The sequence below is a fragment of the Uloborus diversus genome, chromosome 3 (genome assembly GCF_026930045.1).
Source record: "Uloborus diversus isolate 005 chromosome 3, Udiv.v.3.1, whole genome shotgun sequence".
Lineage (NCBI taxonomy): Eukaryota > Metazoa > Arthropoda > Arachnida > Araneae > Uloboridae > Uloborus > Uloborus diversus.
In genome coordinates, this window is record NC_072733.1 from 3926469 (window position 1) to 3950490 (window position 24022).

The following is a 24022-nucleotide window of genomic DNA, read 5'->3' on the forward strand; positions in this document are numbered from 1 at the left end:
AACAGTCTTCCGGAAAAGAGAAAAGGGAGAGTGAGGATGTTATTTCGATTTAAACTTTAAAATTCCGAAATTGTTTCGTTGCTTAGAAGTATTTTACCCAGAAGAAATCATTCCAAAAATGATAAGGGGAGAGTCAGTATGTTCGAAATCAATCACTTTCTTTAATCAAGTAAAGCTAAAAAATAACTCTTGTGCTAAATTTATGATATGGGCATTAACTGGAAGCACTGTTAGTAGCTCAAAAGCAGCATTTTATGTCGACTTCAGTTTCTATTCATGGGTTGGTGTTGAAAATAATGCAATAACCGTTCCCGCACAGAGTATAAAAGAGATTGTATGCGTAACCCGCACTTTTTGATTGTAAAGTTCACTCTAGTATAAACAGGGAGGAAAATGACATCTATCGTCATAAACACACGCTTGCGTTTCCAGGAAACGGAAGTTGATAAGTTTCAATTATTTCCAGAGTATTGGCGTTGGGAAATGCATGCTGTTAGAGCAACAGCATTTTCGGGAACTCTTGATCGATTTGACGATGAAATATTTCAAGCAATATGATAGCTTAGTTGGAATTAAACAATGATTAACACATTTGGCAAGAGGACTACGATATGGTGTTTCCTTTGCGTTCTCTTCATTCCATGGATACATTCCTTCAGTACAGGCAAGTCTCTTTTTAAGAAAATAATATTTTTGTAGAAAGATCAAGATCAGCAGCTGCCAACTTCCACGTGGTGTCTAAATAAAAAAATTGGCGTCTACAAATATTATACGCCTCCTAGTCACCATTTTCCCCAACACCACCGCACTATCAACTAATAGTGATATGGCATTAATTAAATACACAATAGAGAGTAAAAATCCGAAACTTTAAAAATCCGAATGCAATAAATTTTTATTTATATTCAGTTAACAAGGGTTAATTTTTGTTAAATTAAAAAAAAAAACATGTTCTATCCGTATGAATTGTATTGTATCACCACTTTATTTGATCAAATGGCATACCATTTTCCTGAATAGTGTTTTCTTGGTTATTTTCGAAAATCCGAACTATCTATGCTCCCTATTAGTTCGTATTTTCGAAGTTCTACTGCATGAGCTTTTATTTATACTGATAGTTTTTATGTTTTAGAAACAATTTAAAAGTTTTTTTGTTCACCTACTTTTTTATTTAAGAAATTGTGGCGACAAGAAAAAAACGGAGAGGCGACCAATAAATTTACGTCTACCAACCACTGGCGGCCAGAAAAAAAATCCAATCTTATTTTTATTTTCGGGACTTCTTTTAGCATACTTTTAAAACTACCAAATTCAGGTTTATTATAGTGATTTTTGTGAAAAAAGGCATGACTTAATTTGATTAGGTAACAGTTTTTCTGTGTTCTTGGTTTTTTCTCTCTCATGAAGTGTATATTTCTACGAAACTTCACGCCTATGTTTGATACCGAGAGAGAGCAATTCTTTGCTAGTAAAGTTTTTGTATTTAACGCTCATAAAATTGTAATATTTAGTTCACATCTTTTTCTTTTAATGAAAATGATGAGATACTTTTGTATAACGGCCTCAAGTTAACAGTGAATAGATATTTACATAACAGGTCAAAGCAAGGTACTTTTATTCTCGGCTCAAATTTTCTTTCTTGATTGTGAATAGTGAAATACTTCATGCTCTACTTTGCTAGGGAATGCTTATATTTTAAAGAGTGATTTAACAAGGGCATATTTTCTTTACTATTGTCCGTTTTCCACGAGAAGGCACTTGACTCCGCCCTCGTCACGTGTTGTCCGATAATTCTATTTCGCTACTTCCGGCAGCAAGCATAATCGAATCATAGCATTTTGTCGTAAAAGCAGCAGTTTTTAAAACGTAAGAATAACGAAAGTAGCAACAGACAAGTGAAGCAAGTGATGTTAAGGACGTTGCCTTTTTTTACACATAAAATGTACTCCAAACTTAAGGTTGTCTGATTGTCTCATTAACAAGCACGGGGATATGTTTACCGATCACCCCCGCGTAAAAAGGAATTTTGCGTTCGAGAAGGCGGAGCAAAGTACCTTCTGGTGTGAAAGGGACAATAATAATAAATCAGAAAGTTTGTCTAGATGTATGTATGCTAGACGTCTGTGACTTATCTAAGGACTAGACCGTACGTTAGGTTTTGGGAAGAATTAGCTTGGAAATCGTGGGTGTGCCTCTCGAAGCGTATTTTCTAAAATTTGATCCTTTTCTAATTTTAATCCCAGAAGTACAAACTCATTTTTTCCACATGTAAACCACAAACCGGGGTACATATTTACCCCATGGTTTTTTTGCTCGTAAAATCGTTCTAAAAGCTATAATCTGATTTATAAATACATGAAATATTTTGTATTTTTATGCCGACGAGAATGGTGAAGAAAAAATTTAATTTTATCAAGGTTCAGTTTTTGAAAGTGTGATTTGAATAGCTAAAAAAGTTGAAAACCTGGTAAACATTGCCCAAAACACATGATAGATTAACACTTTAGAGTTAAAGCAAAAAATAGCTTAAAATTGCTAATTAAGTGCGATAGGACTAATGTATTTTTAATTTGGTGACATTGGAATGCTCGTGAAAAACTAGTCCAGTTATCCCAAATTAACTTGAAGAATAGCTATAAGTGTTTTTAAGGTACAGTAAAACCTGTGCAGTTGATCACCCTTGTAAGTTGACCGCTTTCTTCAGGCACGGAATTAGCCCTTATCGTATAAATCAAAATCTGTAAGTTGATCACCTGTTTAAGTTGACCACTAAAATAGTGCACCGCGAGTGGTCAACTTATACAGGTTTCACTGTAGTGGACGTTCATTTCTCATTAGGATCATTCCATCGTGACGAACATTCAGAGACTCTGTTTTGTTGCAAAACTTGAGTTTACAACGTCAATCATTTACTTTTGGTTTTGCCGAATTTTGTGAAAGAATAAAACCTCTGTGAAATATTCATGCAATAAAACACAATATAAAGCACATAAATTGGTTTTTGAAACTAAATTACTATTGTGTGACATGCATGCTCTTGTAGACATGAATATTCGATATCATTTTACCAGATTTACAAGGTAGGATTCAAAAGTAATGAGCCTCATGTTATGCTGATGCGTACGCACCTTTCAGCACCCTCCGCTTGACAGCGACGGTGCTGGGGGGTGTTGGCTTCACCGTGCAACGCGGATCCGTTATCGAACTTTGCTTCCTGTCTCCTTTAGAAACGTTCGCATTGCTTCAACTTTCAACTGGCATTTGGGACTGAGTGTATGTCCTATTCGCAAATCAAAAGTGCCACAAGGCCTTTCGTGAGGGCTGGAAAGAGGTGACTGACGAACCCCAGTATTGACACTCGTCGTCGGCCCGTACTGACGTAAATGTGCAGCGAGTTCGTTAATTTTTGAAAACGGACCGGCGCTTGAGCCTCTACTAAGTAGCAGAAATCCTGGAAGAATCGTAGACACAGAAAGTCTGTGCGAAACTTGTGCCGAGAGCTCTGACTGAAGAAGATCCGACTCAACGTTCCCGTCGTGACCCAGCCTCCCCACAATCCGGATTTATCACCTCCTGACTTCTTCCTGTTTCGAGGACAAAAATCAGCGCTGAAAGAAAAACGTTTCGACTCCATCGAGGACATCCAAGCAAATTTCAAGGCTACCCTTGCATAAATCTTGGAACGGGATCTCAGGGATGCCTTTGAGTCCTTGAGAAGCCACCTACAGAAGTACATTGATGCCGGAGGTGCCTATTTTGAAAACCATTAGTTAGTTGTCCCGATCAGCTCAATAAATCTGTCTTTTTAAACAGAGGCACGTTATTTTTGAATCCTCCCCTGCATATCCAGTTCTGTCATTTCGAATTTTTCCAGAGGAGGCAAAGGGTGTGTTTTCAGTGCAAATTATATTAAAAACTACAAAATTCACGTTCTCTTATGCGTAAAATCCATAATTTCTCAAAACCAAGAGAGATGCAATCGCTCCCTCCCGACCACCTAAACGACAGGCCTATTTTTATCAAACCCTTTTAATGTCGAAAAGGGATTTGAAGACAGTACCCTCTTTTAACTCAAATAGCTAAAATCGTAGCTCCGTTGTACCTACTAAATATGGTTCAAATAATAGTTTCACAACAGGGGTGTGCTCTAGAAAATGTGAAAATCATGCAATACAGTTTTGCATTACAGAATCCACAGCACCTACATTATTCATAGAAGCTATTATTATACAGGGTGTCTATAAATGATGGACCCGATTTTAAAAAATCATATTTTCAAAAGTTCTCGACGGAATAAAATAATTAATGCGTAAAATTAACGCGAAAAGTGCCAAGTTTTTTTTTTTTTTTTTTTTTTTTTTTTTAAATGCCGAAAACGCTTCCAGAATTGAAACAACGCATTTCTACAGCATTACAAACCATTAACAGAGACATGTTAGAAAATGTGTGGAATGAACTAGATTATCGAATGGACGTATGCCGTGTGACAAGAGGGTTCCATATCGAACATTTATAACGTAAAAAAAACTTAGTACTTTTCTCCTTAATTTTACGCATTAATTATTTTATTCCGTCGAGAACTTTTGAAAATACGATTTTTTAAAATCGGGTCCATCATTTATAGACACCCTGTATTATCCGAACGTGAATCCGACGACTAACTATAGTTCAACACGGACGTATAACTTATTTTTTAGGATTATTTTAAGTGGTATAATTTCAAAATTGAGATATTCAGGTTGCACACTACAGTAGTAGTCATAAATATACACTGTTATAACCAAGGGTTCCAGACAAGCGAATATATTCCCCCTAAGTTGAAAGCATCTTGCCCAAGGGTGCCATGCTGATCAGGAAATAGTGCAGGGGTGCCAAAACAGCAGACAATCACAGACAGGGGTGCGAAAACAGCAAGCAATCGCAGAATGACTTGCTGGCGCATGCGCTTCCGGCGTATTCAACCACTTCCATATGGCGAACAAATGATAGGTCGCATCTATACGTGGCCTTCTATGTCTTTCACATTGAATGAAGTACACTATTGGATTAAAACTCAACTTTTCTGGGATTAATCTAAAAAATAACAAATAAGTACAGCTTTTGATCACTTTGTAGCTTTTAGGGCTTTCAAACATAGTTAAAAGTACGTTTACTGCTTTTCAGTTACCGTTGTTAAGTTTCAGTTTACCGTTACTGTCGTGAAATTTCCATCCATCAAAACGCTACTGAATATATCTATCATTATTTTCTTAAGTACTCTATAAGCAATATTTAATTACCAAAATAATAACTGCAGTAAGATAATCAATAATCAACAAGTGAAAAACTAAGTAAAAATTATTCTTGTGCTTCGTAGATTGCAACAGAACAGCAAGCAAAAAAAAAAAAAAAAAAAAAACTCTCTCCGTCTAGCTTTTTTTTTTTTGCTTTTTCATTCAAGTGTTTGAATCATTTAATGTTAGCGGTTAATATTTCGATAGCATTAGGAATTTCTTTAGGCTTTAAACCGTCGACAAACTTCATGTGCATTTTATTTTATTGTTACTCTTGATTGAAATATTGAACGGTTGTGAAACGATTTTGTTTTTCCGTAACTTTAATGTCCCAGAATATTTTTTGACTCTTGATGTGAATAATCCATAAATACCTCAACACTTTCGGTACTGATCATGTAGTAGTAAATGTATTATTTCTCACAAATGATTAGTAACTTAACTATGATTATTGAAATAATTACTCGTCTTTAAATTTAAATATATTTGTGACAACTCTTTGATACCAAGTAAAGTGGGTAGATATTTATTGTTGCATTCATTTTTAATATTACTTTGTAAAAAAAGACAAAACTCATCAGTACGCAGAATTTTTTCACAAGTTTTTAACGGCCCCAGACTTATTATTATTTATTTTATTTACTTCTAAGAAAAGGATAAAAATTTCACAGGTCCACAATGGTTTTCATTTGCTTTTACCGGCCCGTTGGTCTAAAGAGGTTGAGAAGCACTGAGTTAGAGCACGATCAGATGAATTAAAGCAATGAGCACTTCTTAAGTATGTTGAAAACTCTGAAATGTGATCAAATGATGTAATAACAAGTTTTAATCATTTTCAGTACTGAATTCAATGTGAAAAATATCCAAAACGTGAAATATCACTAATCAAAACTATAAAAAAAAAAAAAACCCCTACACAACTGTATTTAAAAACGCACACAATACGGGGGGGGGGGGGGAGAAGGCTCTACAGTAGCAATTAGTAAGGGTGCTATTTCTCTGTCCGTAGATTCCTTCTTTTCACCTCCGCTGCCCCGGAGCCATTTCGGCTCCGTATTGGGTGCCGTTGGTGAACAAGCGTTTCATCCCTGAAAGGTGCCGAATGCAACCTGTAGTTTTATCAGTGTAAGGAAACACAGAAAATTGCACAGTGAAAAAAAAAAACTTACATAATTCAGTGAAATTCATTCACAAAACGACCTTTTATGCTAGAAATCATTGTGGAATGCAGAATATTTTAAAATACAAAATATAAAGGTTTTACCATGAATAATAAAGAAATGTCTGTGTTAAAACTGGATAAAATTATAAGGACAACTTGCGTTTTGCCCTGAAAATCCCCAGTAATCAATAATATTCCCCTTTTTTTCTGTTATTTTTATCAGTCTTGATGTCATGGAAGTTGTCGAACGTTCTTGGAGATTTTTACCCTGACTTGTTCGATGGAGAAAATGAGTTCTTGTTCGTTTCGATATTGAATACCATTTTTTCATACTTCAAATGCCAAAATGCTTCACAAAGTTTCCATTAAACTTAGATAGAGCGTTTTGTCCGGCCAGTTCAGTCATTTCATTATACAAGCACTAAGAAATCATTTTGATATTTGATAAACATGTAATTAGGCATTATCCTGCTGGAACAAAATATTTAAACTCATAATTAACGGTGTTTTTTGTTTAATAAGTATTTCTCAGAACATCAACATTACTCTCAGAATTCATTCTGCCCTGTACAAAAAATATTGGTATAGTTCCCGTCCGTTGTGAAGCTTCATTACTGAGCCACCTCCAAATGTACGCTTTCAGATTAGTTTTTTCCTTCACAGAGCTCGTACCGGAAGCAGCAAAAACCGTCTAGAACATCTTAATTATAATTTTTCTCATTCAAAAAGATTACGCTGTCCCTCTTTTTATCCATAACAACGTATTTTTAGCACGCTCAACCTTTGGTCTCTTATGAACTTTGTTTAGAGTCAGTCATGGCATTAGTTTCACATCATGAAACTTTTTCTCTCTTTGTAAAACATTTTGAACAGTTCGAGAACGGTATCGTAACTTGAATAGGGAAGTTTTCGATTTTTCAATTTCATTTTTATATGATAGAGTAACATGTATGAACATCATTGGTGAAAACATTTTTGCGATACGATAAGTAGTTTTTTTTAAATTAATTTTTAAAGTTCAAGCGTTTGTGACGTCAAATGGCACAGGAAGTGACGTCATGCGCTCTTCCTCCGCGGGAGAAGCCGAAGGACGTGCAGTTGGCATCGAAGACGAAATGTAAGGCTTACCTCTTCGTATTTAACTCCTCGCGTTTTTGGAACATTAAACCTCTCATCCTCTCGGAAATATTCGAATACCATCATTGATGTTACTTGAGGAAGATTATTAGATTGTGCTTTAACGAATCCGGCCTCTATAGTGTGTTCAAAAGGATTATTGAATTTCTAAAAAATAAAAATATCAGCGCGCTCAAAATGTCCGTAGCGAAAACAAGGGATCATCGGCGGAAGGCTGCTCATTAGTACCATGTGACGTAAGCTCGTGACGTTTCAGAAGAGCGCACTTTTGCGCGCGAATTTTTAAAAATTCATTAAAAATCAATCACGGTGTTTCAAAATTCGGCGATGGTGAATTTTTTAGTTTAGAGGGACAATTAACAATATCCAATAGTCAAAATATGAACATTAAATAGGTTGCATTTTCCGTATTTCCACTTAATAGCTCATGATGTCTCTTTTTTTGAAGCAAGCTTGTCTTATTATCATGTGCTTCACACACATAGAAACAGAAGATTTCCTACCTGTTCGTCTTTGTGGTCCTTATTTGCCGAGATTTTTGAGAAAACTCTAAATTACTAATCTTTACCTTTTCAGATTTGTTGTTACTTGACGTACAGTAAGTCGTGTAGTTTTTCCACCAACCAATTTCCTTTTCTCAAATTCTTTAAATTTAGTACCTAACGGCGTGACTGTAAAAATAGAATGTGATGTCCCCAATCGCTTGCTAAGCACTTATACCGTTATGTAGTGCAGTGTTCAAAACAAAAAACAAGCAAATTTTGTTTTTTAGAACACAATCTAATTGTCTTAATATTTTTTTCCATATTACAGGCATGTTTAAATTCAAACTTCATTCTATGAATACGAAACTCCTACGTATTTGCAATAAAAGTAGTTAAAATTGTTTCTTTTAACATTAGTTCCCAGTCATAAAATTTGCATAACTTTCCAACGAAACGCAGTCAGGATTTTAGACATTTACCTTTTGTCCTTATAATTTTGATTATCATTGTATTTAGATAGTTTAATATTAAATTAATAAAATATCTTACTTTCATTAATGCTGGTCGATGGACTTTTCCCACTGTCATTATTTTGTTATTCCGTCTTGTTTTTTTGTTCATCAGTTAATTTGTTTTGGGTGTCAGTATTGTCTTTTGTACTTACCATTGGGGTGGAGGGGGTACTTTTATTAAAGCAGCCATCTCTGCTGTAGACTAATCAACTGCTTGCAACAGGTGACAAATCTTTTATTTTGCGGAAATGTAGAACTTTTGTAAAGGCGAATTAATTCATCTTTTAGTTTTTTACAACAAACAGCGACTTTTGAGAAACGTTAGTTTAAAATAACTCTGCAATGATGCCAAACGGTTATTAAATGACGTCGGGTCGCTTATGAAACTAAATTTTTGAAATTAATTACATACGAATGAGCCCAACGCAATATAGTGTAAAGTTGAGTTATAGTGAATGTTCTAGGAAAAAAAGAACATGCTAATTAAATTATGCTAAAGCAAAAGTCAGGAATGATTAAAGTGAAAAACCAACGTAAATAAAGCACAAATTTTGAAGAAAATACATTCTATTATAGTATTTTCTTCAAAATTTGTGATTTATTTGCGTTGGTTTTTCACTTTAATCATATTGCAGCACAAAGCTTATATGATAATTTTTCATTTAAAAGTCAGGAATACTGTAAGTAAAAATAAGAAATATTATTCAAAAAGTAAAATCTTGCTCTCTGTTCATAAATGGGAATACTTTTTTTTTCAAATGTTTTTATTAAACTACGTGTATTTTAGCAAAATAGCGATTTCATTTGTGAACATCAGTGGAAAATTTTAGAAATTATCTGAAAGATTATCAAATACTGTTTTTTTTTCTTATAAGATATGAATAAAATAGTCACAGATCAAAAACCTGCTTACGCGAAAGTCCTTCGATAGTACTAGGAAACAAAAATGAAATTAAATAATAAATGAAACCAAAAAAAAAAAAAGAACAAAATCTGCGCTCTCTCTTTCTCTTAATAAAACTACTTGATCATCTATTGACAAAGCATAAAAGGACATAGTAATGCCTTTTCAACAAATCAATCTTCATCTGTTGCTTGAACTGGATAGTTTTCTCTCGAATGATGTGTAAATAGATGGCACTGCGGATGAATGGATAGTTTCCAACCACCGTTTAATCCAGGGGTCCTCAAAGTGGGTAAATAGGAAGAGGTTAGGGGTGCTGCGAAGTGTCCTATGCAAGATGAGCGCGTTAAATAATGCTCAGTCGACCAGTAAGGAAATCCCCTATTTTTTGATACAGTGTAACAAAAATTTACTAGATCCTCTTTCATCGTCATCAAAAAGCCTAACGGATGAGAAAGCGTTATCAAGAAGCCATTTCTAACTGCCAGACAACAGTGTAGCAAAAATTGTCGTAGAAGAGTGATGTCAAAACCAACTGATCTTATCATTCAGTAAATTTTATTTCTGCGTAGTTCCCTGAAATTTAACTCGAATGAAAAAAGTTGCATACCATTCTCGAAACCTAAATTATGTAGTTGACGAATTCAAAAAGGAAAAGGTCGTGTGTGCCGTCATTTTTTTCCGAGATTTAATAACCTAGAAAAGTAGATTGTAGTACAATAGGACCATAGTTCGCCTTATTAACACTCCGGAGTCCTTATAATGTAACATCACAGCATTTGAGCGGGAGATATGGTCCTGGGGCAGGTGTGAGAAACCAACCCCTGAAAATAACGAGTTATTAGTTGTCTACATAATAGAGATGAACTAGGGTACCGTAAGAAAATTCTAAGTCTTCAAAGGGTGTTGCGACTCGAAAAAGTTTGAGAACCCCTGGTTTAATCGACTGTTTTGCACACACTTTCTCTTAATCTTTACTCGTTTATTAAAAAAACATTAACACATATTTAAATGTACATGAATACACAGTTAAAAAAATCCTGAAATTTTACGGTAAAAGTTACTGGCATCCATGTTGCCAGTAACTTTTACCGTAAAATCCTATATTACTGCAAAATTTTACAGTAGTATAAACGAGAGTTAAAAAACGCAAAATGCGAACAGCAGGTTCGATCTCGAGACAGTATCATGGATAGCAGTAACTTTTACCGTAAAATCCTATATTACTGCAAAAATTTACAGTAGTATAAACGAGAGTTAAAAAACGCAAAATGCGAACAGCAGGTTCGATCGCGAGACCTTCGTATTGGCAGGCGGCTTCACTGTCCACCGTACTGGTTGGAACACATTACCTGAGGGGAAATACGGTATTATGTGCTTCGCATTGTACGTCACGTGGTGTATCAATTGGTGCTGCAATCGTTTATATTTTACAGTACAATATACTGCAAATTTTCTCTGTACTGTAAACACTCCATTTTACAGTAATATATTTTGTAAAAGTTTCCCGAATTTTTAACAGTGTAATCAAATCTTTACTTTAGCTCGAACTGAGTATTTTTACTTTTGAGGGATGCTAAACTTATGACGGCACTACCAATGAGTCGATACTTTTAAGTGTCACTTTCTTTACTCTATGGACTTTTATCGGTTGTTATTATTGGCACTATCTAATATAATTAAAAGTTTTTGCATCTATGTATGTGTGTTTGAATCTATTTATATATGTCATCGCTATTCCTGGTGAACGACAGAAAACTGAGCATCAAGCCAGTTATCAATAGATCCCTAATTTTCCAGGCTACATATTAGGCTAGATGGGAAAATTGTACGACTTTAACTAGATTATTAATTAAAAATGTCTTTTTTCGCCCATGGTTATTCATCCGGAGTAGTTTTTCGAGTGGAGTTAGTAAAGCGCGTTTTTCGATTCGCAAAGAAAAATTATGTTTCAAATGGCTTAAAGCGCGTTTTTTGATGCTCTGCTTTCTTCTTTTTTTTTTGAAAAGAAGGTAATTTACGTCCCGAAAACGTCAATTTAAATTATTTCACTACATTAAGCTGTCTCAAGAGGCAAGTACAGGACGAGGTCCCAAAAGTACTCCTGCGGTATTTCCAGGAAATGTACAAACCTGCTGCAGGCGGATTTAGCGAGCCGCCGTAGGCGGCAAGGCAGATGCTACGCAACCAGTGGCGGCAAGAAAGCGGCGAAGCCCCTGAAGTACACCTTGAAAGGTGGTGTTTACCAACCCGCCGCTGGCGGCTTGCACGAGTTGGTTGCCGAAGGCGGCTAATCTAATTGATTGTACTACAGTGCAACGCAAAAGTTTAAGCACAGGCCACACATTTTAATAAAAGGAAAACTGTTCAACTGAATGCTTTCAAATATCTACTGTAGGTAAATAATATGATCATAAAGATGTATTTGAAGTTTGTAAAAAGTTAATAAAAATGACAATTGTAAATTGAAACTTTGTTATTTTTTTTTCTTTGTACCGCAAAATTATACACTGATGAGATTTTACGCAAATATCTCGTAAAGATGATAGGGTGAGGACCTGAAAGACTATAGATTCCGAGTCACAACTGACTACAACTGTATTTATGTCGAGGACTGCATACTACGTGCCTTGCCTCCATTATTTTTTATACCGATAGATGGCAGCACCATCACCGGATCAAACAGTTAATGAGAATTTAGAACTAGACCAGGAGTTAATAGCTACCTGGTGCTAGCACCCCCAGAGGTATCGTTTCACTTGGAGGACATTGAGACCACGAGCATATTTAACGTCGCCCAGTCCCCTTTAATGACGACGGTGGATCTTCGACCATCGAGGTTCGAACTCAGGACCCTCCGGCCCCAAATCCGACACTCTACCGATCGGGCTACCACGGCCCTGAAAGACTATAGAAGTAAGCGATTGCTGAACGAGTTAACACTCAAATGCATCGTGTTGAGTTGATATTTGGTAGCATACCCGATTTTGTCTTCTAAAATACTGTAAGAACAAAGTAAAACTCTGTAGTTGCCAAAAAAAAAGAAAGAAAATACTCACTGAAGATGCTACTACATCAACTTAAAACTTTTGCACCAATAAAAACTTAAACTTATTAAAAACCACTTAAAATGCACCAATCTGATGGAAAACGAAAGAAGATTTCTTTTTATCGCAGTCGCAAATGTAGGACCTTTTTTTAAAGTTTAGGACGCTTGAAAAAGCCTACATTGAATTCTCAGAAGAATCAAGTTTTACTACTACTTAAATGGTAATGCATTTCTACCATTTTTATCAAAGTTTTGGGACATTTGATGGGAAATTATTTGTTGTTTTTCCCGTTCAAGTCTAATGTTGACAAGTGGTTGTTAAAACAAACCATACCTAGAACAAATTATGATTTTAAAAGTATTTTCTTCATGATTTTAGCAGAAGTTTAAAGCCAAAGAATATATTTTAAAGTGGTTTTCGATTCCGAGTCACAACTGACTACAACTGTATTTATGTCGAGGACTGTATACTAAGTGCCTTGCCTCCATTATTTTTTTATACCGATAGATGGCAGCACCATCACCGAATCGAACAGTTAATGAGTATTTAGAACTAGACCAGGAGCTAATAGCCACCTGGTGCTAGCACCCCCAGAGGTATCGTTTCACTTGGAGGACATTGAGACCACGAGCATATTTAACGTCGCCCAGTCCCCTTTAATGATGACGGTGGATCTTCGACCATCGAGGTTCGAACTCAGGACCCTCCGGCCCCGAATCCGACACTCCTCCGATCGGGCTACCACGGCCCCTTAAAGTGGTTTTAAAGACTCGTGCATTTAAGGGTCAACAAATTGGCAAAATCTCCGCTATTCTTGCCTGAAGGAGTTGTAAAAGATTGAAAACTGATAACTGAAGGTGTATTTATTCTGCATATGTCACATACTTAACATTGATCCAATCGTGGCATTTATAGCATTTTGATACTTGACGAACTCATAAAACAAAATGGTCTTGCTCGGGAGGGCTGCTAAAAACTACAATGCATGGAGATAGAAAAATTAAAAGAATGGCTCTACTTAGCAATTTTTCTCTTCATCAGATAAACATTAGACTTGGATAAAAAATATCACTTGACACCACATGCAGATAAACAGCCAAATCATGTTTTACCGAAAAAAAAAAGGAATTAGCTCTTAAGCATTTTCTGGATCAGGAAAGATTTTACTTAGGGAAGCATCACATGTATTGTCGTAGCGAATGGATTAGTGTTCTTTTTTCCAATGAACAAAAAGGGAGTTTATCTGGTCCAGATGGCTCTCTTGCTATTGGCGTGACTTGAGAGAAGATCTGAAAAGCATATTCATCAGGGAACAACATGAAGATTCGGTTATGGTCATTGAGAAGAGATAAAATGGAGGGAGTGAAGACTTTCGTCCGTGAAGCTAAAACCCCCAAGTCATGTGATAGATTTTAAAGCAAAGCATTGGAAGAAATCTAGTTTCTTTCGTTAGTTTCACGCAAAACGTGTCAACCATTCGTCCTTGTTGAGTCACCTGACTAGGGACTGATTTACGGCAGGGCATTCGGGGCCCGGTCCCGGGGCACCAAAGGAAAGGGGGCACCAAATTTGTCATCAAAATTTTTTATTAGTGACCAGTGTTCGGGGCCTCTAACTAAAGGGGACAAAACATATTTGGCAATTTTTTTATTAAAGGAAAGCATGTAAGCCAATTGTTGTGGAGAACGATCATTTTGCTATTGAAGAGTATTAAGTGTCCTTTGCGTACTCTCATTTCTGATGGTAAATTATCTTCATTAGCTGTATTATCAATAAAAGGAATTTCGACCTAAAACTTAATTATGAGGACATTATAGATGAATTTACTACAAGTAAACAAAGGAGAAAATATATAAACAATCATTGACGCGCAGAAAGCGCATTATGATTTACCTTTACCATTTGTATCATAGTACATAGTTTTTGCATCTGCTAAAAAAATTTCTAACATGAAAACCATAAATTTATTTCAGATTTATATTAAATGATTTCTTTGCAACGCATCTTAATAATTAACTTTTTTCGTATGAAATCGATGTTTTAAAGTTTTCTTTCTATAAAATTAATATCCAACACTTACCTTCATATCTTTTGTGTGTAGGGGGGGGGGGGCACCATATTTGTCAGTGCCCGGGGCACCCAGGTGTGTAAATATGTCCCTGCACCTGACTTGGGATGTTTGAGTCACCTTTCGCTAAGCTAATGTTTGGACTTGCTCCCTCCCTTTACTAACTCTTGCGCTAAGGTTATGGTATGTGACGCTTTTGCCTGCGATGAACTAACCTGTCTTTGCTTCCCAACTCAAATATAAGTGTACAAAACTCAGATACACACTTTTAGCTGTACACAAGTATAGTTAACCCTCATAATATTACACTGCTCAAAAAAATTAGGGGAACACATGGTTTTGACAAAATTGAGTAAAATATTATTCCGGAAACTATTTTCCAACAAAGCCCCCATGTTATTAGGTTTTCAGAAAACATGAGGATAAAACGTATACTTCGGAAGCAAATCAACTTTTTTTCGGCGAAAAGCATAAAAAGGATAGAATTGCAGAAATCATGATTTAACAAAAGCCCATTTTTTCACTGTCTGAGCGGTAAAATTCAACCGTTCTTTTTGAAGTGATAACTTCTTATGGGAGGGTAAACCAATTGTGACATAACGCACGTAGCAGCGCAACTCTCGTCCGGCATTCCTTTCGTTCGCGCATACGACAGAAGCGCGCATAGTCGGGGAAATTTTGTTTCTTGACTCCTTGGGTCAGCTTTAAGCGTTAAGTGATAGTAGAAAAAGCAATGAAACTAACAGAAGATGGATGATCGTCGCAACATAACGCAATCTCCTAACGAAAGGTGAGTTTAATAACACAATATAATACCAATAACATTGAAAACAATATATATTCAAAACAGCATTTAATCTGTAAATTTATTTTCAAAACAAAAACATTTTTGCGATTAGTTATACTAAAAATATCTCGCTTCATTTAGGGTTTTGAACTGTGATAAGGTGTACATATTTTAAACGAACTTCATCCCCGCAGGCTCCACAACGCGGGGGTTGGGGACGGCCGAGAAAACAAAAATAATAAATAAGCATTTAATTTATTCATCACAGAGTAAAATCTAAAATGTTTGGTAAGTTTGAGTGTTTTTTCTGATAAACGAAATATTTAGAAACGACGCGTCATTTAACATATTGTTTTTGTACCGACATCAAAACTTATGCTTAAAAGTAGTCTGAATGGTGATCAAAGAATAAAATTATTTTTCATTTAGAGCAGTTTTAAAGTATCGTTGAGTTCATTTCAAATAAAAGAAGAATATCACTTTTTTCAATTAATTGTCAAAGCCTTAATGCTCATAGTCTCGATCTTATTGATTCGGTCTCACAACGCTGTAATATTTTTTTATTATGTGAAACATGGCTTGAAAATGATGATTCTTAAAATATTCCATCTTTTAAACGTATTGTGCAGTTAAAGCGTCAAAATATAAGAGTAGGGGGCGTAGCAGTTTATCAGAATGATGTTGATTGCATAAATATTGTCACTCTAAATGCAGGATTGCATGTTAATACTGCTACAAGCTTTACTACGGCTACACAAAACGATATTGGTGAAATGTGTATAGTGGAATGTCTCAATGAAGCAAAGCAACAATTTATTATTGCCAATATATATATATATATATATATATATATATATATATATATATATATATATATATATATATATATATATATATATATATATATATATATATATATATATCTTTAAATTATACACAAGAAGGTTCTGCTTTAGTTAATGAAGATTATTGTACAATTCTTTTAATTTTAACCGGAGTTTTTAATATTAATTTTGCTTCTGATCTCGCTAAAAATTTAGTATCCTTTCTACAATCCAAATTCCAATTACAAATGATTAATAAGCAGGAAGAAGCCACTACAAGTCACGGAACTGTACTTGATGCAGTCTTTGCAAGATTTTTAGATAACATACAATGCAAAAATTTCGTTGCTTATTATAGCTACCATAAGCCAATTGTTACTTTCATAGGATTAAATAATGATAATAATTTAATCCTATGAAAGTTATCACTACTGCCGAGCGTCCCGTGACGCACTTTTTTTTTGAGCAATCACGATTGCTTATTGTTCTCACTTGACTGTTTTGATGTCCTTTGATTTTATTTTCCCACCGTCACCCTCTGCAGCATCGTCGTCGACCGACGACCGGGTCCTCACGATGCTGCTTCTATAGCGAAAGCCGTCTCCAGGTTGCATCCATGTCTTACACACACGCGCATACATACACATCTACACACACACACAAACACATATACACACATACACACACGCATACATACAGATACCTACACACACACACACACAAAAACATACACACATACATACACACAACTACTCACACATTCATGCATATAAACAGACACCTACACATACACACACCACACACTCAAAAACACACAAACACACAAAAACATACACACACACATACACACAAACACATATACACACATACACACACGCATACATACAGACACCTACACATACACACACACAAAAACATACACACATACATACACACAACTACTCACACATTCATGCATATATACAGACACCTACACATACACATACCACACACTCAAAAACATACACACACACAAAAACATACACACACACATACACACAACTACCCACACATTCATGCCTGCACACAGTCACAAACACATGCCTACGCACATACACATACCCCCCACACACACATTCATACACACAACTACCTACACACTTATGCCAGCACACAGACACACATGCCTACACACACATACACATACCCCCCACACAAAAACACACTTACCCTCCACACACAAAAACACACGCCTACATACACACACTCGTGATTGCGAAAAACATAATTTGAATTCAAGATGTCGAAATTTAAATTATTATTATTATTATTTTTTTTTTTTTTTTTTGGTGATTGGAAAATGTCACAACACTGTAATTCACCTGATTCCATGACTTGACGTTTTATCGGGGGACAGGAATCCGGGCAAACACAAAGAACTGCAGCAGACGATGCTGTACTTTAATGTTCGTTTCACTAATATAGAGGAGTAAACTTCCCAGTTAAATGTTTTCTGCCTCTTTTCTGCTGTATTGCATCTTAATACACATGTATACTCCATTTTAAACCTTTGCAAGGCTACCTCACGACGATTGCTACCCTAATTGTTTTCAGCAGTGTAGTTTGATGAGTTCGCCAATGAAAAAATGTAAAGAATCTAAAAATCTATGTAAGAAAAAAAATAGATACCTAACTTATTCATTTTCATTTTTACCAGAAGCACTGAAGCATGTGATCTGCGGTACACAAAATGAAGCAACATAATGCTTGAAGCAAAACTTTATTGAAATATGCACAAATATTGTCAACGGAAACAATTTTCTTGTTACATTTTTTTGTAGTTGCTCATTTATATGATATTGTAATTAATGCATGAATTATAGTAGTAGGATTTTTAATTCGAAACTTTTTAAAGCAGACGTATTTGTAAGACATGTCTTACAACTACCCTCCACTCTGTTTCTTAAATATTTCTCGCTATGCCCCTGTCTCATATTGTACAGAAGTCAGCTCATGATATTTTTTGTTCCCATTTTTCATTTCTAAAGGGGAGACGTTGCGTGGATTTGTCTCCACTTTGGCCATAGAAAGCTTTCTCGCCTTATATAGTGACACATTTGAAATAGTAACAATAAATTGCAAACTTTAAAAGTTTTCTCAAACACAAAGCAGCAAATACGACAAAGCAACCCATTTCTCCAAATTTTATCCGGGGAAAGAATTTGGTACCGTGTCGTGGGGAAAAAGATATATCGTGAATTGCTTCCTTCCGGAGCTTTTTACACTGGAAGTCATTGCCCTTCGCCCATTGAACACTTCCTTTCAATCTCTGCTATTTTTGGAAAAGTGCACTTCCATTTCACAACGAGTAAATATTTTATTAGGGATAGCAGATAGGAGTTGGTTTCACTCAGAAACGCCTAATTAATAACACACCGCATTTTACTCCCCCCCCAGGGTTGCATTTAAAAGGAATACGGTGATATACAACGCATACCATCTGGTTTTTGGCTTTTATGATATTTTATATATTTTATTTCAGTAATTTTTTAAGAATAGTAACGTGAAACCTATCGTAACTGACAGAAATGAATGTTTTTTCTTTTCAATTTAATTCTCATCCGTCCTTTGCATTGTGTATCGTCAACTGGGGTAACTGTGGCCTTTGCGGGAAACATCGGCCCAACAACGAAAAGAGATTGTGTACTGCATCTGAGATAGGAGAGTGATCATCACTTATTCATTTCAAGGGAAGGTAGTGAAGGCAGCACTAGCTTGGCTTCTTCATTACTGGTAGTCCTGTTTAACTTTTCATTTGTTGGACTAATGTTAGTTGTTATCTGAAAAACGGCCAAAGTTACCCAAGTTGATGTTATTGTAAGTTATCATACATAGTTTATAGTCGAATATGCATCTTGTGCCATATGGAATATGCATCTTGTGCCATATGGAATATGCTAGGTACCTAGTTTAAACATTTCAAACTAAGTAGCCCACAGTCTTCCTCCTAAAGTTTCAGCACATATCCTCTTGTAAAGTATACTTTCCGTTACTTTTACGACTACAGTACTGCTTTCCTCAATTAGAAACTTTATAAATGATGTTACTTGAAATGTAGTCATGGAAAAGTCTGAAATAAAAGTTGTTGATAAAAAGTTAAAGCTGTGATTAAAAATATCTCGCATTAAAAGTACAAAATAAGGGTCCTTTAGCATAGTAAATTTTGAAAGATATTTTCGTACTATAAAACACAAACGTGACAATTATGGGTCGGGTAAAAGTGGAAGAGACGCCATAGTTTTTGTAGAAATTAAATAAAAAATTTAAAATGTCAACCCTTTATGTTTTATTTTAAACTTACACTATTATTAAGTATCAAAATTACCATTAACGAGCTTTAGACTTAAATAAAAAAGAAATAAAATAAGAAAATTGTAAGTTAACAACAGGCGGCCTTCTCTCCTATGACGTGTGGGAGGGACGCCATATAGTGTGGGAGAGATGCCATCCATGTTATTATTTCTTGTTTTTGATCCTTTTGCGGATTCTTTCCCTACCACAATTATTACAGTACATTGTACATGACTTATGCAGCCATTTTTAGCATAAGGAACATTTAATCCGGACGTTTTTTTTTTTTTTTTTTTTTTGTTAAATAATTTTCTCACTGTTTCGCGCACACAAGCAACTTTTTGTCGCTTCATTGTCAAGCTCGGTAGTTTTGAAATTGGATAAGATTTCTCAAGAATGTTTGTAGGGGTTTCTTTACTAGTCTGTGTCTGTCTGGAAGTTGGTGCTTTTTGTGGAGACAGAGCTGGAGTGGCAGCACTTTCTAGTGGAATGTCAGGAGTAGCTACTTCAATTAAATCAGATATATAGCAAAGGAAATGGTCTGGAATAGCATTAGGATTGAGTGAGAATATTCAGGAAGCTGTAAAATTCACGGCATTTAATAAAGTTTTTGTTCTTCATTTTTCAATATTTCTCCTTTTTTTACTTTTTCAATAGCTAGAATTACGTTCTCTTCACTCCACTGCCCCCTGATTACCAAATGCTTCCTCGCGCATTTTCTCTGCATTCAAAAGAAAAAAAAAAAAAATAATGTATTAACAAAACACCCCTATCATTTACACTTTTGAAAACTTTGGCATCTCTCCTCATTATGTGATAGAAATGCCACGTAGGTTATAAAGTACGGAAGTATTAACATATATTGCAAAACGTAGTTGAAATAAGTTAATAACAAGCTAAATCAAACACTAAAACCCCCCAGTTCTTACTTTACGGTGTCTTTGTTTTACATTAACCACTTATTGAAACTAAAGCGACCCAGAATTTTCGTCGCAAAATGTTCACACTAAAATGATCTTTTCGTCATACACACGTCACACTCGAGCGCAGCCGAACAAAAACTGACTCGTTTAGAAGGAGGCGTCTATGGGTAAATAAATACAGTGAGAAATATAGCCATATCTTTTTTAATCACTGAATTTAGTCCAGTCAATGAACACATTGTAGCGTGCATGGAATATGCGATAATTTTTGACTTCAGAATATTGTTAGGGGTAGTTAGTAAGTAAACAGACTAAAAGTCTCCGACCCTAGGAGGTGAGCTAAAGGTGGTATAGGGAGGGGGGGGGGAAGAAAATTTTGGGTTTTTAGAGAAAATGTCAGAAACGGTGGAAAAAATGCGTTTACAATAAAAATTCAACCTAAATAAACTTACTATGAAACTGCTTCTACACATATTTGTCAAATTTTCAATAATTTTCCGGGTATATGTTATGAAAAATCGATGATTTTCGGAAAAATTCTTCCTTTTTGTCAAACATTTGCTCCTAGTGCCTCCCAGGATCAATATTCATGAAAATTGTCAATAATAAAGTTGTAGAACTTTAAATTTCCTTCAATTTGATATGCTATTTTGCTATACTTTATTCAACCAAAAGTTACAGAATTTCAAATACGCACTTTCATGGCAAAAAATGGAATACTTGCCTTTCACAAATTTCAAACTAACTCGAAAGGATCGCGCACTTCCTCTTTATTCAATGAATTCGACAATCCTGATGGACAATAAAGAAGTATTTGTGGATTACTACAACACAAATGATGTTTAAGGGTTGGGGGGTGGTCGTAAAATTGTGATAAGGGGGAGGGAAAGAGTAAGAAGTGTGACGTCAAGCATTTTTTAATACCAATATGTTTATGAAAAGTAGCTTGTAAAACGAACTTTGTGACAAAGGGAAAGGGGGGGGGGTGTAGTGGGTTAAAAATGTTTAAAAAAATTGTGACATTATTTATGGACAGTCCTTTACCAAAGAATCGGACAAAGATTTGCAAAATTACGTATTTGCAGTATGAATTGGTGGACTGAGGATGTGCAGAAAGTCAGCACTATACATACTGTTTAAGGAAATTGATAACGACATTGATTTAATTAAATTTGAATTTGTTGTTACTGAGAATACCTAGTCTACAAAACTGTTAGGCAAAGGGAGACGACTGTATAAACCATATGAACATCAACGTCAGTTAGAAAATTGAAACGGCGGTCAAACAAGAAGCTTTCTGTCCAACTTTTTTCCACTGTTTCCGACATTTTCTCGAAAAATCCAAAATTTTCTTCCCCCTTCCCTCCCACCTTTAGCTCACCCCCTAGGGTCGGGAACTTTTAGTATGTTTACTTACTAACTACCCCTAAAAATATTCTGAAGTCAAAAATTATCGCATATTCCATGCACGCTACACCCCTGTTTTGAGCACTCATTGACTGGACTAATTTCCGAAGGTATAGCGTCTCATCTCATGGCGTCTCTCCCACTTTTACCCTATCCTTTTAATAAAAAAGAGAACATTAAAGTTACAACGGATTTGCTTTACATTTTTGACTTAAATGATAATGTTTAGTTCAATGATGATGCTACTCACAAATATGTAATAAAAAGAAGGTTTCTCATAGAAAATTTTAAAGTTGATGCACATTTTAATTAGAAGACGACCCCATAGCCACAATTTAAGTAACTTCATTATATAGAGTGCATTATTTCTGAAAAAATAAAACCCTTACACGTGTCTCTAAGGTCAATAGTCTTCGAATATGAACGAGTGCTTGGATTTCAATTGCCTACTCTTCTGCAAAATACAGTAGAACCTCTATTAAGGGACACCTCTATTTAAGGGACTTTTTTCTGGTCCCAGACCTTTGAATAGGGACTTCTATGTATTTACCCCTAATTAAAGGACACTCTGTTTAAGGGACAATCACAAAGCAACAAAAAAGCAAAAAATAATGTAAAGGGTGTCCCAAAATTAACGCAAGATTTGATTTTGTTGCCATTTGTGCAAAATAGTGTTGGCATCTCTGAAAAAAAAAAAAACAATTGATAGCTGAGAGGTTAGGGTTTAAAAAAATGGAGCGTTATACGATACAATAACGCGCTTTCATTATTGAACAATTGTTTCAAAAATAATGAAAGTTGAGGCTGGTCAAGCAGTTACTGTTATTGGCGCTCGGTATCGCAACACGGTAATGCACACGTGGTTGTGGGGCTTGTTGACATAGACCTTTGAATTCAAATAACCCCATAAGAAGAAATTTAATAATGTTAAATCACACGATCTAGGGTGCCAATTCTGATCACCGAAATGAGAGAGTACGCGACTAGGAAATGCCTTATGCAGTCATTGAAATGTTTCACTCTCTCTAGCTGTATGGTACAATAACACCCCATTTTTACTAACCCTAAACTCTCAACTGTCAAATTGTTCTTTTTTCATGGCTGCCAACAATTTATGGAAAAAATGGTGGCAAATTCAAATCTTGCGTTAATTTTGGGACACCCTTTATAAGCACATAAGAGAAAGTGAATTATTGGAATACAAGTTTCATTTTTTCCTCTAAAAATTAATTGAGGTAAGATTGACATAAACATATGTGAAGGAAACAAGTAATGTGTTGTAAAAAAACTTGCTGAAATTAACATGCATAATTTGCGCTCTCAACAATTTATTCAAGTAGATTCAGGGTCGACGGAGAGTGCACAGCAACTAATTTGTTTTGCATATAAAACTTAAAAATTGAACATTAATTGTAATTCACATAGTATTACATTGTAAATTACATAACATAAAGCAAATATATGCAATGAATTACTTCAAAATTATTTCTGTGTGTGCTACAAAACTTTGCCATTACAAAATTTTTGCTTAAATTTTAACTAACAAAATATTATGAACTTAGAAATTTGAATAATTGAATTTTATTTAGCATGTATGAAATATTTACAGTATTTAATCACATTTAATGTTTATTGTGATATTATACTACAAAGTACACGGCATGCCTCAATTCATCCACCTCCGAAGAAGGGACACGTCTATTTAAGGGACAAAATGTCTGGTCCCTTTAGTGTCCCTTATTAAGAGGTTCTACTGTATACGTGAAATTAGCGAAGTATAATTTTTAATGTTCAAAAAGGAGTCGAAAATGTGTAAGAATGCTCATAACCCGCTCACTTACTTTATTTCAGTCCTTAAACATCGTGTGTTAATGCTTTACAGCCTAGAAAAGGCGTTTTTTCTTCATTGCCTCAATAAGTTTTGTTTTTTTACAGAAAGATGCCTTTTTCTTCAATCCGTCTTTGGATGGTTCTTTTCAAAATAGTAGTTCATATTTTTTTGAACCAATTGGATAAGTCTTGCAGCACATCTTTTTCCATTTTACTAACAAATATTTTCTAAGTTGTCAGAGCAATAAGAGTTGTAGTGCTTTTTCTGTCACAAATCCCTTTTCGTTTTGTAGAAATAGTGAAATTTATATCCAGTTAAGTAAGATTTTG

General features: G+C 35.2%; 1 protein-coding gene across 1 annotated transcript in view; it reads left to right on the top strand.

The window, feature by feature from the left end:
- Positions 1-481: 481 nt before the first annotated feature.
- Positions 482-24022, top strand: part of LOC129218181 (sushi, von Willebrand factor type A, EGF and pentraxin domain-containing protein 1-like) — a 100520-nt gene continuing 76979 nt past the window's right edge. The window contains exon 1 of the mRNA XM_054852399.1: positions 482-664. Within this exon, the coding sequence (XP_054708374.1) occupies positions 580-664 (85 nt within the window). The 5' untranslated portion in view covers positions 482-579. The remainder of the gene's footprint in view (positions 665-24022) is intronic.